The following is a 23,500-nucleotide window of genomic DNA, read 5'->3' as shown; positions in this document are numbered from 1 at the left end:
CTTATTGCAAAGAGCAATTGCCAAGGGAGAGTTAAACTCAATTACTGTAACCATACTGAATAAAAAATACTGCCAAGAACAAAAATACGCCTGGGTAAAGACAGCCACTGAATAAAAAAAGAAAAAAAAATCGACATAAAGCGTATCAAATATTTATTTATCTGGGCAACAAAGGACTATGATACATTGACAGGCATTGAAACTACTGCCAGCGCAACTCAACACAGTACATCTACAACTGCTTCCAATGTGGCCAGTGAAGACACACAATACCAGGGGGTCCCAAATGCTCCAAGTTGAACAAAAAGAGAGCGAGCGGGGAGAAAGAGAAAGAAAGAGCGAAGAGGGAGGGGGAGAGGAAAGGGGGAGAGCACAGAGAAATCCCTAACCCTTGGTTTAAAGACAATATTCATTTATTGCTCAGAGGACGCTTTTAAGGGAGGACAGTGAACTCAAATAAACTTTATTTTTCTCCCCATAATACCATAGGAGAGTTATCAAACTGTTCCATTAAGAAAAACAAAACTTTCCAGTGTTTCAATATCACTCTGTTTTTCCTTTCAGTTCAATGAAAAGCTAAATGTAATACTAATTATATATAAAATTTATTTTACTTTTAAAAAGTTTTGTTCAGCTGTTTCATTATCATCATTAACATGCTACCAAGGGGCTAAATTCGTGAATTCCAGAAGGGGAGGGGAATCACCCAAACCCTGGATTTCTAAGTAAGTAAAACCACATGAAGAACTAATAGGGAGGATCCAAAAGCCACTAAACAGGAGGTAAACGAGATCACCAGATAAATAAAAAAAAAAAAAAGGTTTAAAACAGACTCACCATATTTACAAATCCCATTAAATTACACATAAATAAATATATACAGAGACGTGAACACTGATTCCCTTATAGAAGTGTGGATTGTGTCATCAGAGGAAGTTCAAGTGGGCACCTTGCAGAGACAACTTCTACAACTGAAGACAGGACATAGAACTTCTGTATTTGTGTTCAAGTTTATTCACAATACTGATAAAAATGTCATTATCCTCTTTGCCTTTTTTTTAAAGTATGGCTACAATCTGAAGTATGCAAGGGAAGGCGATGAGTTAGTCCCATGAAGCTCGTATACTTTTTAAATTTTTTTAACGTTCTTTTTTTTTTTTTTTTTTAGAAAAAAAAGTTTTAATGTTTGTTGTTGATTTGATTTAAAAAAAAAGGTTCACAAACGCGACAGAACTTTTCTTTGCTGGCTTCACGACCTGTTCTGTTCTTTTAGGCTCCACATAAGGGTAAGGGGGTGTTGGTGCTGAAGGGGAAGTTGAGGCAGGGCGCTGAGTAGGCAGCGGCTGCCTCACTGGCAGTCGAGAGAGCAGTCCCGAGGACTCCGGGGACGAGGGGCAGCGCGGCAGCGCAGCGTAGCAGCAGCAGTAGGAGTGGCTGGTCCCGGAGCTCACCTGCCGGGCGGGGGAGGGGCCAGTAGGGGGTGCGCAGGCCGGTGAGGCGGGCGGGCAGGCGCGGGGCGAGAGGAGAGCCTCACTTTCTGTGTTTCTCTTCTTTGTCACTGCTTTTGGCGCTGTTGTCCGTGTGGCTGTTGGGGTTGTTGCTGAGGTACATTTTGTCCATGGCCTTGAGGGCCTCGGTGAGATAGTTCTGCAGGGCGGTGACCGCTGCACACACCGCCGGGCTGCCGAAGCCATGGGAGATGAGGTTGAAGTGGGTCAAGCAACTCTGGATGCCAGGCTCCAGGATAGGGTTGGGCCGCGAGTTCCCCAGGGGAGATCGGTCCTGAGCCAGCAGGTCAGTGAACTCTTTGCAGATCTGTCTGCAATGGAACAGAGAGCAAGGTGAAGCTCCCACCAGGCCAGGCCTTACAGGCAGCAGAAAAAAGAGGTAAAAAGGCAACTCTCCCTGCGGTCACCACTGCCGCCTCACCCCCCACCCTCCTCAGGACCCAAGACCAGCCACTCAGGATGATGAAGCCTGTGATCCTCCCTTGGAATGAATACCCTTCCTACCTCAAAAAGACCTCCCCTTCTCTCCACAGCCCCCACCCCTCAGACACAACAAACTTCTGCCTACACCTTTCTGATTCATAGCAAACACCAGGAACATAGGAAAGCATTTTACAGGATGCACTGGAAGTTAGAACCACAAATGTCCCTCTTCAGGACTATAGAACCATCAGTTTTGCTTTTCAAAATGTTGTCAGAGTCACCACCCCCCAACCCCCCAATACCCCCCCAAAGGAGCCACAGTAACAGTTGGTGGAATGGAGTTTCCAAGGAAAGGCAAACTTAGCTTTTTAAAAACAACAGCAGGGCTCACTGGATAAAAGGCTTGACCACAACAGATAAGGACCTGAGTTCAGATCCCCAGAACTCATTTAAACCCCAGCTTGAAGACTTCTGTCTCCAACCCCAGTGCTGGGTGACAGGCAGGGGTGTCCCAATGTTTTGCTGGGCAGCCAATATAGTCCAAACGGGGTCAGTAACAAACTCTTTCAAAGAAAACTATGGAGAGCACAGAGCACTCAGGAAGTCTGTCTGGCCCTGGGAGCCAGCTCTAGCAGGAGCCTTCCTGAGATGGCTACGGGGTTTGTGTGTGTGTGTGTGTGTGTGTGTGTGTAAGGGTGACAAAATGGTGCCACCAGGTCAGAAACTGTCCCACCCAAGGCCTCAGCCTCTCAATTCTCTGCAGCAGCGGTGCCCTCCAGTGCCACCAGCTTGTGATAATTAAGGACTTCTAAACAAGCCTTTTAAATGTCCAGAAAATGTATCAAACAGTCATTTTCTTTTCAATCTGGAGAAGTCTATACGGCCCAGGCACCTATGGGAGTCTAAACTTGGGCCATCTTGAAACCCATTTGACAGCTTGCCGGTAGGCTAAAACTTAGAGTACGACTATGATTCTGTTTGTGTGTCTGTCTCTTTCTGTGTGTGTGTGTTAGTGTGTGTGCAAGAGAGAGAGAGAGAGACGAGAGACGTTTGAGGCTAGAAGAGAAAGAAAGAGATGGAATCCAGGATTAGAGGTAAAAGTAGGGCAGTTTCTGGATGGCACATTTTGCAGGTCCCAGCTTAATCTTTGCCCTTGGAGAACATACTGATGAGAGAAAATGTGGACCTAGGCAAGCCTGGTTGGTACCTTTGAGGACTTGGACCCTGGTTTTTAGGAAACAACATTGTCACAACTCCACACACTTTCAGTGAAATCCCCGCTGCACCCAACACACATCCCCATTAATTTAAAAGTTAGCAAATAAGAAAGAGACTGAAGTGAGGGAGAACACAGGAAGCAAACTGACAGCCTCATGCTGTTTCCTCTTTGATACAGTCTGTGCTAATTTATATCTGTGCCCTGACTTCAGTATTCACAGCAAAGCTGATCAATAAAAATGGAAGAGAAAAGAGCACAAGATAATTTTTTTTTTTTTTTTTTTTTTTTTTTTTTTTTTGACAGTGAACAGCCTAGACCCTGCAGAGGTAAATGCCTTACTTTGTAGCCAGGAGCATGTTTTTTCTTGTCACTTGCTCATTGGGATCGGAATGTTGTCGGTTGAGAAATTCCGCTACTGCTTTGGCAGGAAATTCAGTTTCGCACACGTACCCAAAGTCCCTGGCTAGGTGGACGGCTTCTCCTGGCAAGAAGTAGGAGGAGGGAAGTGAGGGCCAGAGAATGAAGAAGCTGGGATCAAAGTTTCCTCTCCACACCCAGCTCCCTTCATTTTCTTCACTAAAAGTTGGAAGGAACAGAAACCCCTTGTTTTCTTACTTTAGACATTCCTTCTCTATGAGACCCGGAGACCTTACTCATCAGTAAAAGTGCCAAGTTGGCTTACAAGGCCAAAATGGTTTGAAAATGTTAATCCCACCCATCGCCCCCTACCCATCCCTGAGGGATGTTTCCCCAACTTCTGTTTGAAAATGGCTCTGCCGTTCCAACCTCACACCTATCAACACATTCATCAATGATGTTTCATAATTACTCCTTGAGCTTTCCAGCAAGGGAACAACTGAGATTTTACATTTTAACTTGATCACATATAATTATCTGTTCATCCAAGCCGATTAACCAAGAGGATTTGAGGGTCACTCCACTGAGTCTGTCTGTGTTGTTGATTTTCGAATCTTTGGTTTTAATTTCCTGAACCAGTTGGTTTTTACTGCAGGGCTTCCTGCCATTAGCTCCAGCTCCGGAAGAACGCATGCGCCAATTAGAGCATCAAAGGCCTCTCGGCAGAGCTTGTTTCCATAAAATGGAGCGGATCACAAACAATAACAGTTCTCCAGAAACTGCCTCCCCACTGCAGTCTCAACCCCCCAGACCCAGACCAACTCTCATGCTCCATCCTGAGCTGCTACCACCATTTTTATATGAATTGTGGTTTTCTACATACTATCATTATTTTGATATAATGTGGCTATATTTGAATTTTTGGCCTTGAACAATGGCTTTTTTTTTAGTTACATTATCATCATCTTCAACACCATTTAACACATGGAAATCATAGATTTCCTCCTCAAAAACATTTGTTTCAGATGTTTTCTAGAAACTTCCAAAAAAAAAAAAAAACTTGGATCCAATGACAATATCTCCCTCACACTATGCAAATAAGATAAAATTGCCTCATTGAAATATGAATACTAGTTTTAAATCTTCCTGGGAATAAATCACTATTTTCCTATTAACATGAGATATAACAAGCCACAAAGAAAGCACAAGAGAACTATACATTCACCCCAACCCTTAATCCCAACTTTAAACCAACTATCAGAAAGTTGGGAATCTAGGAGGCAGCGGTGTGAACAGATTCTGGTGACAGTTTTTGTATAAATGGATATGGATGAGCTTTTTGTCTTGAGGAATTTGCAAGGGTGTGTGTGCTTAAAAACTTGTCGTAAGAAACTCTCTTACACTGTGTCTGCTTCTTTTCCTCTTTCTGTAATGGACAATCCAAATTCTAAAATTGCTCACTTTCTTTCCCTCCCGGAGAGAATGAAAACAATGAAGCAAGAGATGAGGAAGTATACGTTTGGAAAACAACAACTACAAGGGCTTTTAACCCTGAGCTTTCAGGACAGTCTTAAATCAGGATGCAGGTCAAAGATTCCCAAATTAATTCAGGAAGTAATGGTCACGCATTTCTCAAACGCAGATGTCAGAATAACTTAAGTGATTTACTGCTGAGTTCTTTAGAGGAGACAGGAACTTGGGGAAATGTGTGGCTCTTAAATTTGTGCATTGTTTAGGTCAGATTTATGCTGAGGACAAGGTAATTTAATGGTAGAGAGGAAGAAGAACTTACAGGCATGAGTGTATACAAATGGCCTCTGGAGTTTTGTTTTGCTTTGTTACTTGGTTTTCCTTAGCATCCCAGAATTCTGTTCGCTTCCAGTCATAGCTATATTCCATGGGAAGGTGAAACCACCAAAGTACACAAAACACATCCAAACATCTGGCCACTAAATAGTATCCATTTTCCCAGACAGCTGTCCCCTACTACTTAGCAAGTGGATTCGCTTACCTTCCACTAATGATGTAAGCAGGGTGACGTTGGCAGCTTTGCGTCTCCCTGCTGGCAGATTTAATCCTATTTTGTCCAGTTTTTCTCTTAAAGATCTTCCGCCATTCTTAGACTTCGCTCTATTTCATAAAGATTTAGAAAATATTGACTTGCTCTGTGTCACATTAAGGTCATTTTGAACACTTTTTGGAATGTGTTCTTAAAAACGGAGACACCTAGGGAACTGTACAGAAAGGTCATGGGAGATAGAGGCTTGTTTGGCTGTAAAGCACCCAGGGTTCAGTTATTGTTGCCACTACTGAGGCAGGTTGGGGGCTTTTCAGTTTCCAGTTCTCTGAATAAGAGCTACAAACACACACATGGTTTGAACTCTGGAGTTGGAGGTATTCTTGAGGTCAGCTGATTACTGTGTATTTTCCCTGTTGCTACAATAACACAAACCCCAGTGGGGCCTTTAAATTGTCTTCACACGATCTGCTGTTAGAGCGTTCCCAGTAACCAAAGTTATCATCACGCTCACATTTCATGCTCTGGCTTTGGTCCCAATGGGAAACGCATCTCGACAACTGTTTACATGCCATGCCAGGAGCACAACTGGAAATGTCAAAGGGATGATGGCTGATGCCAGTCTTCAAAATTTTCCCTGATTTCAGAGACAATGGAGGGGCTTCTAAATAGATGTCTAAATAGACTCCCATAATCAGAAAGTGGTTAAGATAAATTGTTTAAATAAAACAGCAAATTAATTAATTTCAGATTTTATTCCCTACTCAAGTGGCTCTTTAATTGCGTGGATTAGATTATACTCCCTTAGGTAAGCAGTCTCTGATACTGGTGATGGGGGAAGGGGAGAAAAAAGGCAGAGGGCAGAGGAAGATCTCTGGCAATAAAAAGAAACAAGGGAAAACCAAGTGGCTGAATGATGATGAGAGTCGCTGGTATTAATTCTGCAAACCCTCTTAGAGGATGTAAGTGAGCTGTACCCACCAAGGCCTATCTCCAGGTCATTAAGATTCAGGGATAAAGTTAAAGTTAGACAATGAATTACTGGCCTTATATGGAGAGGAGAGTAAGAGACATATTATTTGACCAAATGTAACACTGGGCCTACAACTCACACCATTGGGTAGAATCCTAAGATGGAGGACACATAGCTGGCTCTGTGAAATGTCACTCCACCTCAGAGAGGCGAGAATCCTGTGTTAAGGGATGTGGTCCCTGAGAGCGACTACATATAAAGAATGAAAACTGGAAACGTGCCCTGTCACAAATCACAGTAAATCACAATCGTCAAAAGCTACCGCCTCTGACACCAAGGCTGGGGGTGGAGGGCGGGGCCTTCTGGAGGGAGGTGCCAGCAACTAGGGTTGGGGAGGCTTGCAGCAAGCAAAAGTCATTCTCTTGCTTTACTCGAAAACCAGTCTCCGCTCAAGGGCAACAAGTTCCCATCAAAGACCCAACGGTATAGTAAAGCAAAGCAAGGAGCCCACAAGTTTCCCTGCGCTTGTAACCTGTGTGCAACCAGGGAAAAGGCAGCTGCACGGCGCCCCATGGCTGCCAAGGCCGGGACTGAGCCCGCAGCAGTGAGAGCTGCGCGTGCGTGCTGAAGAAAGCCGAGGCCCCGCAGTGCGCAGGCGCACCGACACACACAGACACACAGACACACAGACACACACAGAGCAGGCTCCACTCTCACTCTTTACACACGCACACACGCACGCACGCACACGCACGCACCCCGCCTCCGGCCCCGCCTACCAGGCTCCACTCTTTTCCCCTCCCCGCCCATTCCCCTACCAGCCAGCCTGCGGGACCGCTACTGCCCCGGCGCAGGCGCACCGCGGCCGCGTCAGTGGGGCGGGGCGGGGCGGGGATGGGCGGGGCGGGAGGGCGGGGCCGAGCCTCACCTCCGCAGCACTCCGCCCAACAGCGACGCGTTGAGACACTCGGGCGGTGAGAGGCGCCGCTGTACTTCCGCCACCGTGACCTTGTACTTCGAGGTGGAGCTGAGGAGCGATAGGCGACCCGGAACTGAACAGAAGACTTCGTTGGGGTTCACCACGCCACCGAAGAGGTTGTCCTTGTTGATAGGGATGGCGGAGACGGCGTTGCTGTTGGACTTGGACAGGGACACAGGGCCTGCGGAGACAGAGGCAGGCGCGTGTTGGGGGGCGGGCGGCCCGACCGAGCGCTGCTCAGCTCTGGACCCCGCAGCGGCTTCCTGCCATCACCCTTGCTGTCTAGAGGTGGCTGATGCTGTCGCTACCCCCTGGGCTCGCGGAGGCCTCCGGCGAAGTGCAGGAGATCGTGTTTGGGGAGACAGCGGGTACGGGTTTCATGTGTAAACCCAGGGCAGGGTTGGCGTAGCCGGGGTTTTGCGGGACGAAAAGACTCAGTGCGGAAAGAAATTACTGTTAAAACCGGGCAGTAGTCAGGATGGCTGCAGCAGCCAGTAAATGAACATTTCATTGAGCTATCAAGTGATGCGTTCTGTTGTCACACACTATACTAGCCTCCTGTCTTCGACAGACCCTTATGTTTCATTTTGAAAGACACTTGGGTTTTGGAGAGCATTCCAAGCCCATTTTTGAATAGGACTCAAGAATGGGCCTAAAGCTGAACACTAGGAATGTATCCTTTTGTTGAGCAAATACTAAATGAACCCTGTCTGCCTAAGCCCCTTCAAAGGGGTGGGGGGTAGGATATACAATCAGTTAAAACCATAAGCTCTTCATTGTTGGATCAACCATGCTAGAAAACAAATGCAAGACCAGCCAAATGAAGTTGCATCAGCAACTATTTAAGTACAATGCATTTATATCTTAAAATCCCACATAGAGACATATAATATGCAAAGTCTTCATCATGTTTTTTGTTTTTCAAATGGGGATATTCTAGTCATATGGAGAGGTGAGGGGCTCTAGGTTTTGGATAGATCACTTGTGACATTAATAGCTCTGGGGAGGCTAATAGAGACAATAGGAGTTAAACGAACTCTTGAGAGATTACTAATAAAAGAGCCAATTATCATGTCGACTTGGAAAGAGCACCTCTTAAGATTTATCCCTTGCACATCTAATTTGACATGACAAAGACTTCACAGATGCAAAAAATGAAACTTTTAAACTAGCTTACACTATACTGGTTGGGGTTAGAAACGAGAACAGTTTTATGTAGCATCATCCTCTGGTGGCATCTAGAACCCGGAGATTATTGCCACCATAACAATAACAACAGCAACAACAACAACAAAATACTGCTACTGCGTTTAACACAAGAAACTTTATTTCTACCCACTAAGCACAATGTGGATGATAAATTCATTCAAATCCTGTAACACCTTTTTAACAATTTCTCTTCTAAATACATAGATCAATAGTGGCATCTTCAAGATGCTAATTTGAACCAAAAGCTAATTTTTTGTTAACCTAATTCACCAAGTTTTAAAGCCCTGAAGCTCAATCAAGAAACTAGAAACTAAATCAGAGAACATGAAAGTTTTCTTTCCCAAAGAGTGCTTTTTTAAAATATCTGTCTTTTCATTGATATTAATTTATTGTATTATTTTAGCTTGATTCATGGCCTTTAACTACACACAATGAATTAACTATGAAACCATTTCCAAACTGAAATGCCACTTCCAAATCAGGTCAATACTGTACATTTCATTTTGTCCAAATATGAATAACTAAACTCAGTGCTGAAATCATGATCTGAACAAAGCTAGCCTGTTGCCATTACCAAGATCCTGAAAACCGGTTGTTTAAGCACTGTTCTTCTATGCCTATCTATTTGCTAATTCTGAGCCTTTAGGAAATCCTATTTGAAAAAAAATAAATACAGTCCTGCAAGTTCTTTTAAATAGCACTCTGCCTGTAAGGACATGCTTGGAATGCAGAAGGAAATGGCTTACCTTTCTTAATTACAGTTTGATCTGGGATGTTAATACCCGGGTCTTCTACATGCTGCAACAAAAGGATACACATGAATGTAAGTGTATAATCAAAACAAAAGGAAATGAATATTCCCTGCAAGGTGGGGGAGGGGAGGATGGCAGTCCCCCTTCATAATGACATTTATATATAAACATCTCATCTTAGCTTACTGAATTTGGAGCTTTAAAACTCAAGAGGTTTCACTGTATACACACAGCCCATTTCTCCTCCCCAACCCTCCCCAGCAGATAATCCACATTGAACAGGATGGGGTGGGAAATAAAACTTTCTTTGAAAATTAAATGAAGTTTTGGAGTTCCTGATCTTTTTCCCCAGTCAATTCAATCTTTAGAAATGCATGTAGCTTTGGTGTGGCACCTCTCAGCAGCTTGGGAACCTCAGGGATCCCAGTGTCCAAGCAGCCAAAGCCAAAGAAACACAATAGAAATGACGGGGGGGGGGGGGGGGGGGAGTAACAACAGAGTGTTGGAAACCCTGCAGGTAACGTAACAAAGCACACACACACACACACACACACACACGCACACACACGCACACACACCTTCACTGAAAGAAAACCAGAAATAATTTTTAAGAAATCTGCTGCCTACAGTAAATCTGGCAGGAATGTGGAAATATCCGGGACAAAAACCATTTGAGGCTTTTTTCCTGTTGTCCAGCAGCAGTGTGGGGTGCCCCCCTTTCTCTCTCTCTCTCTCTGTCTCCCTCTCTCTGTCTCTTTACAGATGATTGTGTATCCATGAGTGTGCTAGAATCAAAACGTGATTGGAAAGTAAAATGAAATCATGTTTTCTAATGCAGAAACTGACAGGCAATATAATGTCTGGCTGTGTTTACAAATTAGCACCAGGGCTGCTGAGAGAGAAGATTTCGCAATCGTTACCAAGCACAGGCATTGCCATTTAAAAAACTATTACTTCCTTCTCTAGTCTTTGTCCAACAATAATACTGATTCGAACATTTTCCATTCTGTCTTGGATTTATGCTCCTGTTAATTGTGCCTGATCGCAATGATTCCGGGTGGATGGTACTAAGTTGCTTTATTACAGGTTTTATTATACTCAATGCTCTCATTTGTAACTTGCCTAAAGTGCTTCTGGATTTAAGTATAATTAAATTGAGAAATGTTCAGAAATGACTACTGCTGCAGTTCTTGTGTTTTAACTATATGGGGAAATATGATCCCTTTATGCATGCACCCTAAACCCATAAAGTAAATGTAGTGTGGCATAATACTTTTATTTCTGTTATTTCTAGCTAGACCTTGTCCATACAGGGAAGACTGTTAAGTTTAAAACCCCACTGAGATATTAATGATTAAATAATTTTCACCATCGACTTGATTTTCTTAAATATTTAGCAGTCGTTCTTATTAAAAGTTAACTGTGGCAGCAATGAGAAAATTGAAAACAACCCTTTTCCTGACCCAAATCCCTTTGAAAGATGTTTTTCCTTGAAAGGTGGGGGAGGGTGAGATGAGAAGAGCAGCGACTGGGTGGGTTTCCTGCTTTTATATGATCATTTGGTTAATTTCTCCCACTAACCAATTTCACCACAAAGAGTGACCACACAGGTGTCAGGAATTCCCACCAGCCCCACAATATTTTCGCAGAAGACCTATTTCCAATACATAGAAGCTCCAAAAGCTTGAGATATTATTTTGCTATGCTATTACTGCTCCTAAAGAACAGGCAAAGAAAAGAATCCAGGGACTCTCTGAGAAAGAAAACTAAAATCACCATAATTTCTAGTTCTGTTCAAAATTACTTTTATAAAATATTCTCTGAAATTCACTAAGCATATTTTTCTAAACCCATATAAATATGAACACACACACACACACACACACACAATGCTTACTGAGCCTTGCATTGGATCAATCGCCTGCTTTTCTGTGTTCCATGCAAGGCGGTTAAGCATAACCAACAAATTTCAGTGATTAACTGGGCTAAATGAGAGAGGTAATAAATTTTCTATTTTCCTGTAGAACTTCAAGAATGTTTTAAATCTGCCAGGCAATCAGGTAAGTTCATGTGGTCGTTTTCCTTACAATCTAATTCAGCAATCATTAAACTGTCAACAGACATACCACTGCTATATTTGATGCAGTAATTTGAAATAGCATTTAAGCAAAAATCACATCCAGATACATTTCCTTTCTAAAGAAGCCTTTCCAGCGTTAAAAAAAAAAAAAAAAAAAAAAAAAAAAAAAAAAAAGGCTTACTCTAATCCATTTCAGGAAGATTGTGAGAAAACCATAAATTTATAGAGCTGAAGTTGAGGTGCTGGTTCAATTTAATTTTAAAAAAGTATTTTCAAATTATCAACAACCTGAGTTACATTGTGAATAGTACATGTGCTGAAGTCGTCCTTATTTAGAAATCATTTAAAACTGCATTTATTGATAACTGAATTAGAACTCATCACAGTGCCCAATAGTATCCAAACATTTAATTGAATATGCAGTGTAGCAGCTTCTGATAGGCGTTGGGAACCTAGCTAATGATTTATGAGGTCACCACTTAGCACCCCCAGGAAGAGAAGAAAGCTGCATTTTAACGTCCCTGTGTTTGGATTTGCTACTTGCTTTCCTTTGATCAGGATAGGGAGGCATAATTTCTGGGTTTCACTAATGCTTATAAAACCCGGTTCAAGGACCTTTTCCCTAAGTCTCTCGCACTTTCTTTTACTTTGTGAGCGCGTTTAAGGAGCTCTCTGAGCTAAATTTAACCTCTTTCCTAGAACAGCGAGAAATCCCCACGACACACTCAGCAGTGGAATTACATGCCCCCCCCCCACACACACTACACAATTAATTGTCACGGAGAGGAGAAGCTACAGAGAAGGGTGACCATCACCTGATTTATTTCTGTGTTGGTTGGAAGTGGTGACCCAGTCATTGATGAGCGAGCTCCATGAAGCATTGTTCACAATTAGTTTTTCATTTTTAAATTCAGTTGTTGGAGCGAGTGTCACTTCCACTCCCAACTATTATTGAGGAAAATCAAAGCCCTGCGGGCCTGGACTCCGTGAAGCTTCCGGGAGGGCAGGTGAGCCTAGGGCTGCATTCCCTCCCCGCGGCCCGCACCGCCTCTTACCGGGACGTCCTCGATGGCGTGAGGTAAGGAGTGGATCGGGAGGTCCCCGAGCCCCGAGCCGAGCCCGTGTGGGCCGTGTAGGAGGTCCTCGTGCCGCCGGTAATCCCTGCGAGGGTCCAGGCCCGACAGCTGGTGGGGTAACCCCCGGTGCGTGTGCAAGAGCCCAGACTCCTGGCTCTGCCTCTGGCCAGGCCAGCCCGGGTGCTGCGGTTGTGGCTGGGCGTGCAGGGGGTTCAGGCTGTAGGGGTCGTTGACGTGGGAGTAAGGATCTTGCGACTGAGGGTAGATAGGCTGGTAGGGCGGGGGGAAGTAGGGAGGCTGGAAGTCGGCATTGGGGGTATGGGACAGCGGCGGGGCGCTGGTGTAGGGAGATTGACCTACAGTGCCCAGCTGGGGCAACCTTGCCGTTCCGTTGCTGGTGCCGTCGTGACGGTCCTGGAAGAAAGCAAGACGGAAGGGAAAGAATAAGAAATGAGGCGCAGAGTTTTAGCTACCCCCACTAAATTCATTCCGCAAGCCAATGTGGGGAAATCACCCGTTCCCCTCTGCTGGACGCCGGGGTGGGGGTATCAAGTCTACATTGCTCACATTAGAAAATACAAAATACCCCAGAAGTGAAGCAGTCCTTTCCAAAAAACGTAAAGAAATCAGAATATGTACATCTAGGAGCACAACAGACTCTCCCAGCTATTCCTCTCAAAGGGGGCCAGGAGCTATATATAAAAGGGTATCCTGTAATACAGCTCAACACCCGCAGTACCAAACCTCCCTTAAGCAAAATTCAAACAGCCACTAAATATTAAACATCAGAAGCAGCCTTTGCTTTTCCCGGACTTGAACCTGTCTGCCACTGCGTTATTGTTTACTCTTCCATTAATCTGGAGGGGAAAAATCATAAACCTTCAAAGACTATTACCATTTCATGACTATTTAAATAGAAACATGTTTCGCACAGGGGCCGTAAGAAAGCACACGTTTAAATTACCAGCTTAAAGGTTTTAACTGCATGGTTGAGGTGGGGGTGTCTGTCTTTTCCGCTTCCTCTGTTAGGAGGCTTTTTACACGGCAGGGTCGTTTTATGATATGAATGGGGAGTAAGGGACAGGGTTTAAAATAGAAAGATTCTGCCTTACCCGGTTCTTTTAAAAGAAAGAGGGGCACCCCGGGGCGGGGTCCCCCGCCCCTTCCACCTCCAGCCCCAAAGGGCAAAAGAAACCCCTCACTTTACATTTCTCTATTGCAATCGGCTTGCAAAGCAAGTCAAGGGTGGGTCCCAGAGAATCGGAACCCTCCAAGGTTCAGCCTCAAGGCCCCGGGCTAGGGGACACAACGGGGTGCTCCTTTCACCCCCCACAGACCGATTAAGCATCAGACGTGGAGAGCGGCTCTGGAACAAGTTAAGTGAAGAAGACGCAAGGAAATAAAGACGAACCGGGCGAGAAACTGGCCCAGGGGAAGAGCTGCGGGGTAGGTCTGCGTGCGCGAAGAGGTCCAGCAGGGACAGGGTAGTGGCGACGCGTTGGATTTGAGGATGGAAAAGAGCCAGAGAAAAGAGGAAAGGGGATAGGAATGCAAGTGGAAGGAGATGTCCTCAAGGAACCCGGGCCGAGAAGCCCTGGACCTCGGGCAGTTTCTCGGCTGCGGGTTTCGGGATCAGAATTCCTAAGGAAACAGGGATGGGTGGGGGTGGGGTGGGACTCACCATAGCTGAAAAACTGTGAACTAACATCTGCGAAGAGTCTGGGGTAACCAGTCAGGGTGGAAAAAAACAAAAACAAACCCAAAAAACAAAAACCACCACGCCACGAGCACCCGGCTGCCCTGCGGCCCGAGAGAGCCCCACACAAAAGGCTCCGAGAGCCCCGCGCCACCCAGGACTCCAGTCACCGCGCGGACGCTCCAGCGAGCGTCGGAGCCCGGCTCGGATCCATCCGAACTTGTACCACCGAGTCGCGCGGAGCCTTCAGTTGGTCGAACCCACGATCTCTATCCTGCCGCGATCGGTTAGGATTCAAAGTTCTTTAAGAAAAACAAAAACAAAAAAGCCAACCAAACTAAAAAAAAAAAAAAAATACCAAAAAAAAAAAAAAAAAAAAAGAGGAAAAAAGTATGTGTGTGAAGTGTGTGTATGAGTGTGTGTGTGAATGTTCCTTAATCCGTGTCTCCCCTCTTTTCTTAGCGGCGGCTTCACTTCAGCTTCTAATAACCGCGCTGGGCAGCGTTCCTGGAGCCTCCTAATAGCAGATATTCATGACTATTAATATTACACGAATACTTAATAAGGGAAGAATGCCTGGAAATCGAGCGTGAAGCGGAGAGGCAACTCGCGCCGGAGCCGGCTCTCAATGCAGTCATTGACGGGAGTCTCAGTGTAGCAAATCGGAGGTGGGGAGAGGGAGCGCGAGAGACAAAAAGCGGGCGACGGAGGGAGCGGGCGAGCGTGCGGGGGGCCGCGGCGCGGCGTCTGGCGAATCACAGCGAAGGGGCAACATTTTAAAAGGTTGCAGGGCCTGCAAAAGTGAAAGAGAAAGAAGGCGAGAGAGGGAGGCCGAGGGGCGAGAGCGCGAAGAGGGAGGATGTGTCTGCGTGCGTGTGCGAGAAAGAAAGTGTGGGCGACCAGAGGAGAGAGGAGTGGGGGGGGGGGAGGAAGGAGGGAGCGCCGGGGAGGAGGAAGGGAGGGCGGGAGGGAGGGAGGAGGAGGAGGGGGCCGAGCCGGAGCTGCGCAGGGGGAGCCCGCGGGGGAGGGGGAGGGAGAGGGGGGGGAGAGGAAGCGAAGGAGGACAATCGGACCTAAAAGGCTGGGGCAGACCTCGGAATGGAGCGGGGGTCGCGCGCCGCGGGCTGGAGCTCCCGGGCCCCGCGCGCGGCTGCCCACCGGGTTCTGCGCCTGGGAGGTGCTTCCCGCCGCTCTCCGGCCGCGGGATTCTCTGCTGCGCGGCGGGGCCTGGCACTCGGGACTCGGCTGCCCGCTGCCGCGCTGCTCCTCCATGACCAGGCGTCCCGCCTGGGACCAGCCCGCCCGCTTCGCCAGCCCTTGTCCTCCGCCTGCTCACGAGCTGCCCTCCCTAGGACCTCCGGGCGGTGCGCTCGCTCCTCGGCTGCGGCTGTTCTATTCTCGGCTGGTCCCTGGACCGGGTTCCGGGAGCAGGAGCCCGGACGCGGCCCCGGGCGCGCACAGACGCGAAGCGGCCCAGCCTAGGCGCCTCTGGCAAGGGCTCCCGGCTCCCGGCACAAACCCGTCGGACTGGCTGGGCCACTCCCGCCGACACCCCCTAGATGACAGGGCTAGCTCTCCCCGCGCGTCGCCACTGCCAGTCTGCCTGCCCGGTTGTCGGAACAAGAGGCACCTCGCCTCTTGCGTGTCCCTACAAAGCCTTGGCCAAATCAGACAACTCCAAGCCCGCTCGGAAACTCGAAATCCCTGCCCCAGCGCTGGCTAGCTCGCCGCCAAAGTTGTTGAAATTACCCAGACTCTTCTTTTCCTCCTCTCCCACTCCATTCTCAACATTCTCCCCCCCCCCACCGCTCCCTCCGCTCTCACGCACCTCCAGAGCCTCTCTGGGGGGTTCAAGTTTATCTCGCGCCCGACCCCTCGAGATCCCTTCGGTGGAGTCACGCCAAGGTTATCAACCCTCCCACTCAGGGTGCCGGCACCCAGAAACGAGCTTTAGGTTCTGAGAAAGAGAAAAATCACCAGGCTGGGGGGGGGACAGACCCCTCGGAAAGGAAGGGCTCTAAGAGGGGTTCAGGGGTGCGTAGGCCTATCGGCGAAAGGCCCCCTTAGCCTCGAAAACAAAGTGTCGGGTCCTACGTGGACTTCCCGCGCCCTTCCTGGCGCTCCACAGGAGCTCCCAGAGAAGGGCAGGTACTGAGGAGATGCCACCTGGTGTCCCATCTACCAGATTGGGGGTGGGGAGGGGCAAAGGGGGAGTCGGAAGGAAGAAATAGTATTCAAAGGGAGAAGGGGAGGGAGGGAGTGACACTTCCTCCCTCCACACAAACCCAGTTTCTGATTTCAAGTGAAGACAGAAAGAATCCTTGCCTCTGCACCTCGCACAGCTTCTGCCGGAATCCCCAGCTCCAAATACCAAAAGGGAAAGAAAAAAAAAAGGGGGGGGGAGAGAAGAAAGAAAGAGAAGAACAGCAAATGTCAAGGCTGCTAAATATTTATTTGGATAATCAGGAGCCTCCGACCCCTCCATCGCCCCACGCACTCATCAGCTCCTTTCAACTGGGTTTGGAAAGGCAAGGTTGAGGCCGTCTCCCGCAAGCAGTTGGTTCCTTTTCCATGCCTCCCTGGCTGTCCCAAAAGTCATTCTCTGGGGCCCTGGGTTTTAAAATGTGTTCCCAAAGAGAGAGAGCGCTCTGTGGTCCCAGCGGACCCTCGAAAAACTGGGGGTGATCGGCAGTCACGCCAGGATCCTCAGGGTCCCGCGGCTAGGCTCCGGCAGGCACAGGGCGATCCCCCTCCCTCCCCGACTCAGAGCACGGCAGCGTGTCTGCACCCAGCCACCACCATGGGTGTGTCCATCCCGGAGCTCGGCGGGACAAACTGCTTAGAACTTCAAGGAATATAGGAGCTAAGGAGTGAGCCCGGAGGCTGACGTGAGGGCTCCCAAGCCTAACCCGCTTTCAAGGAGGGTCGGCCCAGGTCTGGGCGAAGTGTGTGGGCCCTTCTCCAAATGCAAGAAGGGGACCTCTTTAGAAAGAAAGGAATGAATGAAAGAAAAAGGAATATTTATCTCAGAAAGAAGGCAAAAGGGGGAACATTTTCTTTTTTTCTTCCTGCTATTGTAGATACCCCCAGGTTCTTGCTCAAGAGACACCAGAGTGCACTGGCACGTGCCCAGTTGCCAACAATTGTTTTTTTTTTTTTTAAAAAAAATGCTTATCTCTTCGCTCCACTCTCAGGCAAAGCCACAAGTATGCAGGAAAAAAAGGGGGAAGGGAGTGGGACATGGGCTTCAAAGGACAAAAGTGAAGCAAGCAAGATCCATGTCCACCCTCTCCGGCTTCTCCCGGGTGCTCTTCGGGCGAACTGGAGGGGCGGGCGCAGCGCTGGTGAAAGTTTGTTCCAGCAGCAATTCGCAGCTAGCTGCGTGGAGAGGAGGAGGAGAGGGAGGGTCGATCTCCAAGCCTGCGGTCGCAAGGATGACTGAGCCGGCGCCGCGCTTACCTCACAGTCTTCGTACTTGATATTATCCGTCAGTTTCCAAAGCATTTTCATGGATCGGCGTGATCGGATTTGCCCCTCTGCGCCTCGCACCCCAGCGGAGCTACTCTCTAGGTTAGCGCAAAGTGCGGGCTGCGGGCGGTGAGCACAAGAGGAGGAGGAGAGGAGGGCGAGGAGGAGGAGAAGGGTAGGAGGGAGGAGGAGGGAGAGGAGGAGGAGGGCCAGGAGGAGAAGGGCGAGGAGGGAGGAGGAGAGAAGGGTTAGAGAGCTCCCGTGTGCGCTCGGAGATCTCCCTCTAATGGTAGAAACTTTTCCCTTTTCCTGCTCTTCACCAACAGCCTAATCGCCTCATTAGCATATCAACAATAGTCCAATTGCTCGCCAGTACTGCAATCCGCCGCCGGCCGCTCCGACCCAGGTATAAAGGCCTCTTCAAGCCGCGAACTTGCTCCCAGAGCACACGCCTGCACGCCTGCCTGCTAGCCCCACAGTTTTCCCCGAGCTCCTCTACCCTCCCTTGCTCCAGCGGTCCCTACCCCGGCCCAATTTCATCCTTTTCCCCTTCGCCTGTCTACGGATCCTGCCAGCCAAAGATGCCTTGGATAAACCTCGGTACAGGGTACTGGCGGCGGCGCCAGGGGACCAACTTTTAGTACACCCCACCCCTGCTACTACAGCCGCCACTATCCGATCTGCCTTCGTCCCCATCCGATTTTATTAGAAATCATTATCCCTTTCGCAATGAATCGTAACCATCAAACCAGGACCAGCAAAGTCACTCCAGGATTTTTGCCCAACTGGAGATCGCCTCCGCTCAGGGCTGTTACCCCCTCGGGCTGCAGCGCCCAGGGAGTTTTATTAGCTTTGCTCTTTTCCCCCTAGGTTGGAGATTCTCCCAACCGGCTCTGGTGGCTCGGTTGGGGTTTGCGATCTCTTAATTGCTACGTGTAAAATAAAAGTTGTACCCTGAAGAGGTTACTCGACAGCTCCGGGGGTTAAATGATTTTCCTCCAGTTTGTGTGAAGCTGGAGCGGACTGACAGTTCGTCGGGGTGTTTGGGTTATAAGGTTTCCCAGGTGCAATGTGGACAAGAACACGGAATTCGGATGGAGATGCTTAGCCGCTACTGGAGTTAACCGAAAAGCAGACCCATGAGCGCCTGAGACTCGCTCCATGCCATGTCATACGTGCATCACAATAAATCATTGGGAACCGACTCTGCCTGTGCTAATCGGCTCTGGTTTTCCCAAGATTCTCCTTTTTAATTAAAGAAGGACACGATCCTTCATGATTTGATGTTAGCAACGCCGGCACGTTGGCGGCGCAATGGCCAGCTGGTGAAGAACCCGAAGGAAACACCCCCTTTGCCCAAGCTGACCACTCCAGGACTCTCCAGCTCCACTCAAGGGCTTACTCACTTCACCAGGGGACCCTTCCTCCCTTTCACCAATTATTTTAAAGTAAGAAAAAAAATTCAAAGACTTTAATTTGATAGTTTGATATACAGGGACTTCTCTGGCTGACTTTCTCCACTAACACTCTAAAAATATTTTCGTCTGTCTTTCTCCTGTTAGTCTGTTAGTTATGGGGAACTTCTCAGCAGCCTCCGAGGCCTCTGGTTCATCTGGTTTTTTTTTTTTTTTGTTTTTGTTTTTGTTTTTGTTTTTGGTTTTGTGTGTGTGTGTTTCTTTTTTCTTTGTCTCTCCCCTCCCCCCCAAAAAAATCTCTACCCCTTCCCCCATTTGCAGAGTGAATCCATCGTGGGAGTGAAGACTTCCTTCATCAAATCCAAGCGTTCAGTAACAGGTGGAAAAAAAGCGAGAGAAGGAAAAGCCCCACTCTCCACTCAAAGCCCAAGAGGGGCCAATCTTCCTTCTCAAGACCCTACCTAGCGAAGCTAAAGCCTCCTTCCCCCAAAACCCAGAGACAAGGCCAGAGGTGGCAAGGCAATTCAAAGACTCAAGGCCCTGGGGACTCTCTAGAGATGACTTCTCACATTTAAGCAGTCATTTGGCTGATGGGTCTAGAAGCTTGGCACCCCACTCTGTCCAGAAAATGCTCACCATTCCAAGCAAGACCCCCTCCAGGTTTTCCCCAAGGCCTGCGGAGCAGCAGCGTGGCTTGAAACCCAGAGCTCAACCTCTGGGAGGGGCCAGTACCTCCACTTTCCCAGAGGCAGCCGCAGCCTGGTGCCCTGTGACCTGTAGGCCCGCTCCTTAGGCCTTCGAGCATGGCTTTTTACATCCTGCGGACTCCGACTTGCCAGGGTGCTTGGGGGAACTCTTAAGTTTCGCTTTCTTTTCCTTCAGTTGTGACCTGGGAAAAGGTGCTTAAGGGTTTATGTCCTCGCCTACCGGACCCTCATCCCCTCCTCTTTCCTAGCTGTTCAGTGTCCCATAGCTCTCTGGCTCTAAACCAACTAAGGGCTACTAAACTGTTGTTGTATTCCCTCCAGGGGCACCATTGGCGTGCAGATTGGAGCCTGCCAGCTCTGTGCCGCCGCCGCCCCGCAGTGTGGGCTCTGATGAAAAGGCTGGGGGGAAGCAATCGGGTAGCCCCTGAGCCAGGTGAATGAAGCTAAAGAAACTAACGTGTGCCAGAGCTTCACTACCATCTGGTCAGAGTCCCTGGTTCCCTGGGACAGCAGCACTGAGCCTGGAGTTAGGGCAGGGGCTGTAGGCCTGACCTGAGAGAATGAACTACGTGGAGACAGTGACACCAGGAGAAACAAAGAAACACAGGGGCCAGGATGATCTTCTGTCTGATCATCAGCACCCACTGACAAGTGACAAAGCCTGGTGGACTTGGTCCCGTGGGACTCAAAGCCACTAACACACACACACACACACACACACACGCCCCAGATTCTGGCTCCAGCCACTTGCCAAACTATAAGGCTCTCAGCTGCAGACCCTGGGCTGGGCTCCACCATTCCGTAGCTATGGGTGGCTTTCAAACAATATTCTGCCTCGCTGGAGGTCTAGCCCCAGCCTCAGCCGACCCTGGGTGGGCATCTTTCTCATGCCCTGCAGAGCTCTTCAGAATTTAGTGATAGCTGCCCCAAGCTTCAGCATCCAGGAAGAGAGCTAAGCCAACATGGTGTGGTGAGAGAAGGGAGTGGGCTCTTGCTTGGGGTGGGGCTTCATCCTTAAGCAAAGTCAGTCTAAGTTTGAGGAAGAATATTACTTAGTAGTTGTAACTAGAGAGGGAGTGTAAAAATATCCATTCAACAAAAAGTAATAAATATAAGAGGAGAACAACTCAAAACGCATTCTTTTTTCCAGCTTCTGGAAATATAATGAAGACAACACCTCAGACTGAATTTAAGACTGAATTCTCAGGCTGAAAAAGGGAAAGAAGAAGCCAAACTCCAGGGCCTTGCCTTGGGAGGAACAAAGCTTTCAGCTCTGGTTTTTTTCTTTGGGAAGGCTGAAGCCTTTGGTTCAAACTGTCCCTTAGGCTTACGGCTCACAGAATCTCGCTCTAACCAGGCCTCGGTTGGCTGGGGCAAAAACAGGGCCCCGCGGTTCCTATTATGAAATGCTCGACCGACCGGGGAGAGGCAGGAGGCATGCTACTTCCACCTGGCTAGGGCCACCCTTGTTTCCCTGTGAGGAGAGTGTATGAAAGCACGTTCCCGGGGAGGGGGCCGGGGCTGGGGTCTGTGGCTCAGGAAAGGCCGTATCCAGCGCCTGTCAGCTCCGGGGTGTCCGCAGCCTAGCAGGGTCACCTTTGGCAAGCTCTAGTGCCGAAAATTGTTACTTTACTCATCACCACACAATTCTGTAGGCCAAGAACCGAAAAACGCATCCTAGGAAGCCGACTAAGCGAATAGCTAAACTTTGGACAAACTTTTAAAAAGTGTCTCTCAAGAAAACGTGCTCCTGGCTACGTCCAGTCATCCGGACCCCTCTTCATCCATCCCCCAAAAGGTCCCCCAAATGCAGGAATAGCCAACCGGACAGGTGCACCAGAACCCCACCCGGACACACAGCCCCGGGATCTAAGAGCTAGGCAGGCACAGCCATCGGGGAATCCACACGTCCAGCCCCGCGTCCCTCCCCACTTCTTAATTAGTCATCCACCTAAGTTTCTGTTGGGTGGAAGTGGGAAAATGGCTGGAGATCAAACCACAAGTGACCCCAGAGGCCACCTGGCCACCTGTGGAACGTGCGCTGGGCTTTTTCCGGACTCTGGCCCGGAGGGCGGCACGCTTGGCCCCCCAGCGCCGAAGCTGTCGCCAGCTCTGGTTTATCCACTCTTCTCTCTCCTGGGAGCACTCCTGGGCGCTGCCAGGCGTGCCTCGCCTAGGACTCCCCTGCCCTGGGCCACGGCGCTCCTTCTCCGCCTCCCCACTCCCGGCCCCCTCCTCCGCTCCACCCCCGCCCACCTCAACCCCAGCCAAGGCAAACCCCCGTACCTGCCAGTCCCCCATTTTGGCAAGTATGGACATCGCGTCTCGGCGCTCCTGGCGATGGGTCCCCGCCGGGCATGGGCTGGAGGGCTCTGTCGGGCCCGCTCCCTGGAATCGCTTAGGCAAATCCTCCTTTTTTTTTTTTTTTTTTTTTTTTTTTTTACCTGCTCACTAACATCTCACCTGGTCATAAAGAGCTGAGTTGCTACCTGCCGACGCATGCGCGCTGGCCTAGGAATTCACTCCGCCAGCCCCAGTCCCAGCACCTCTCTGAGCTGACCTGGGAAGTGATGGATTTATAGCCACGGCAATCTCACCATCAGCTCCAGCTTTTCCCAACAGCCCTAACCCGCTTTCCCGGTCAGTCCCTGGCCAGTGAACCGAAGCCAGGGACTGGCTGCTGAAGGTTGCTGAGTCCCTCGCGGGTGTGAGCGTGTGTTTGAGCAGTCGTGTATTGGGGATATCTGCAAGCTCATTCCACCTTTCCTTTGCCCCCCGGAACTTTTGGGTTAGAGGTGGGGGATGGGCTGGGGGGGTGAGCCAGACCTGGGGAAGGGCCCAGATCCAGAGTCCCGGCACACCTGGGCGCTAGCAATGGGACAGGGTCCCCGCCCCCTCCTCCTCACCCGCCCACGAGCTTCAAGGCACAGCCTGCCTTAGCGGATCTGACTGCCACCCCCAGGGCGGCCTCGGCGGTGGATTCCAGATCAAATGTTGCTCAATAGGTGAAGAAGATATTCGCAATTCTGCCTCATTTCTGTCTCGGAGATTTAGTCTCCTCCCATGGGCAGAGGGGTTGGGGGAGAGAACCACAAGCCACATGCTCTTTCAGGTTGGAACATTTAACACTTAACTATATAGCCCACCAGCCCACGTCCGGGTCCCATCCCCACGCCCCATATGGCTTCCAGGCTCTTTATCTTTTTCATTAAAAAAAAAAAAACTTTTAAAAGCGAGAGTGGAGCGTTGATGGCTCTGGGCTGGGCAGCTGAGGTTTAGGGTTGGGGTTTGCTTTCCCATGACAGATAAAATCGCTCAAGTGACTTCACTACTGCTTCTAATTAGAGGGGAGTTTAAAAGAAGCCACAGGATTTGGGGCTCCCATCTTGCTCATCTCGGTCAGCAATCACACCTGGCCAGGAACGAGGCAAGGAGATTGGCCCGGGGGTGGGTGCTCTGCTCCCACAGTGAGCGGCCGCAGCCCATTTCCCCAGGAACCCATGAGATCTCAGGTTGTACTGAGCCTGGAGCACCTGGGGCAGCAGACTCGGTCATTCTCCTGTGGCTAGCTAGCTTCGCAGACTCTTGGGGAGGAACAAAGAACTGGTCTGAAACCATTTC

General features: G+C 49.0%; 1 protein-coding gene across 5 annotated transcripts; it reads right to left on the bottom strand.

Moving 5' to 3' along the window:
• Positions 1-1,149: 1,149 nt before the first annotated feature.
• Tfap2a (transcription factor AP-2 alpha) lies at positions 1,150-22,301 on the bottom strand. 5 transcript variants are annotated; one of them, XM_051194394.1, is made up of 8 exons: positions 13,558-13,595; positions 12,954-13,007; positions 12,573-12,810; positions 9,432-9,483; positions 7,426-7,657; positions 5,519-5,637; positions 3,490-3,631; positions 1,150-1,819 (listed from the first exon to the last, which is right to left on the bottom strand). In XM_051194394.1, exons 1-8 carry the CDS (start codon positions 13,578-13,580, stop codon positions 1,531-1,533), a joined length of 1,149 nt encoding a protein of 382 aa, XP_051050351.1. In that variant the 5' UTR covers positions 13,581-13,595; the 3' UTR covers positions 1,150-1,530. The 5 variants fall into 5 exon arrangements, with proteins under 5 accessions (XP_051050351.1, XP_051050349.1, XP_051050348.1 ...); XM_051194392.1 differs by lacking the exon at positions 13,558-13,595 and adding an exon at positions 22,166-22,301 and having other exon boundaries at positions 12,573-13,007; XM_051194391.1 differs by lacking the exon at positions 13,558-13,595 and adding an exon at positions 17,749-17,955 and having other exon boundaries at positions 12,573-13,007.
• Between the last annotated feature and the right edge of the window lie 1,199 nt (positions 22,302-23,500).

Source organism: Phodopus roborovskii, unplaced genomic scaffold (assembly GCF_943737965.1).
Source record: "Phodopus roborovskii unplaced genomic scaffold, PHOROB, whole genome shotgun sequence".
Lineage (NCBI taxonomy): Eukaryota > Metazoa > Chordata > Mammalia > Rodentia > Cricetidae > Phodopus > Phodopus roborovskii.
Note: the sequence above shows the minus strand (reverse complement) of the source record. Positions and strands in the feature narration are given on the sequence as shown.

What these genes read in the sequence shown, in the direction of transcription:
- Tfap2a (XM_051194390.1), bottom strand. Translation starts at nt 15,561, where the DNA reads ATGGAGGAGCAGCGCGGCAGCGGGCAGCCGAGTCCCGAGTGCCAGGCC. An exon ending in GACCCCCGCTCCATTCCGAG is followed by an intron (nt 13,008 to 15,381) that starts GTCTGCCCCAGC and finishes GCTTTCTTCCAG; the next exon opens with GACCGTCACGACGGCACCAG. An exon ending in TCAAACTGTAATTAAGAAAG is followed by an intron (nt 7,658 to 9,431) that starts GTAAGCCATTTC and finishes CTGTCTCCGCAG; the next exon opens with GCCCTGTGTCCCTGTCCAAG.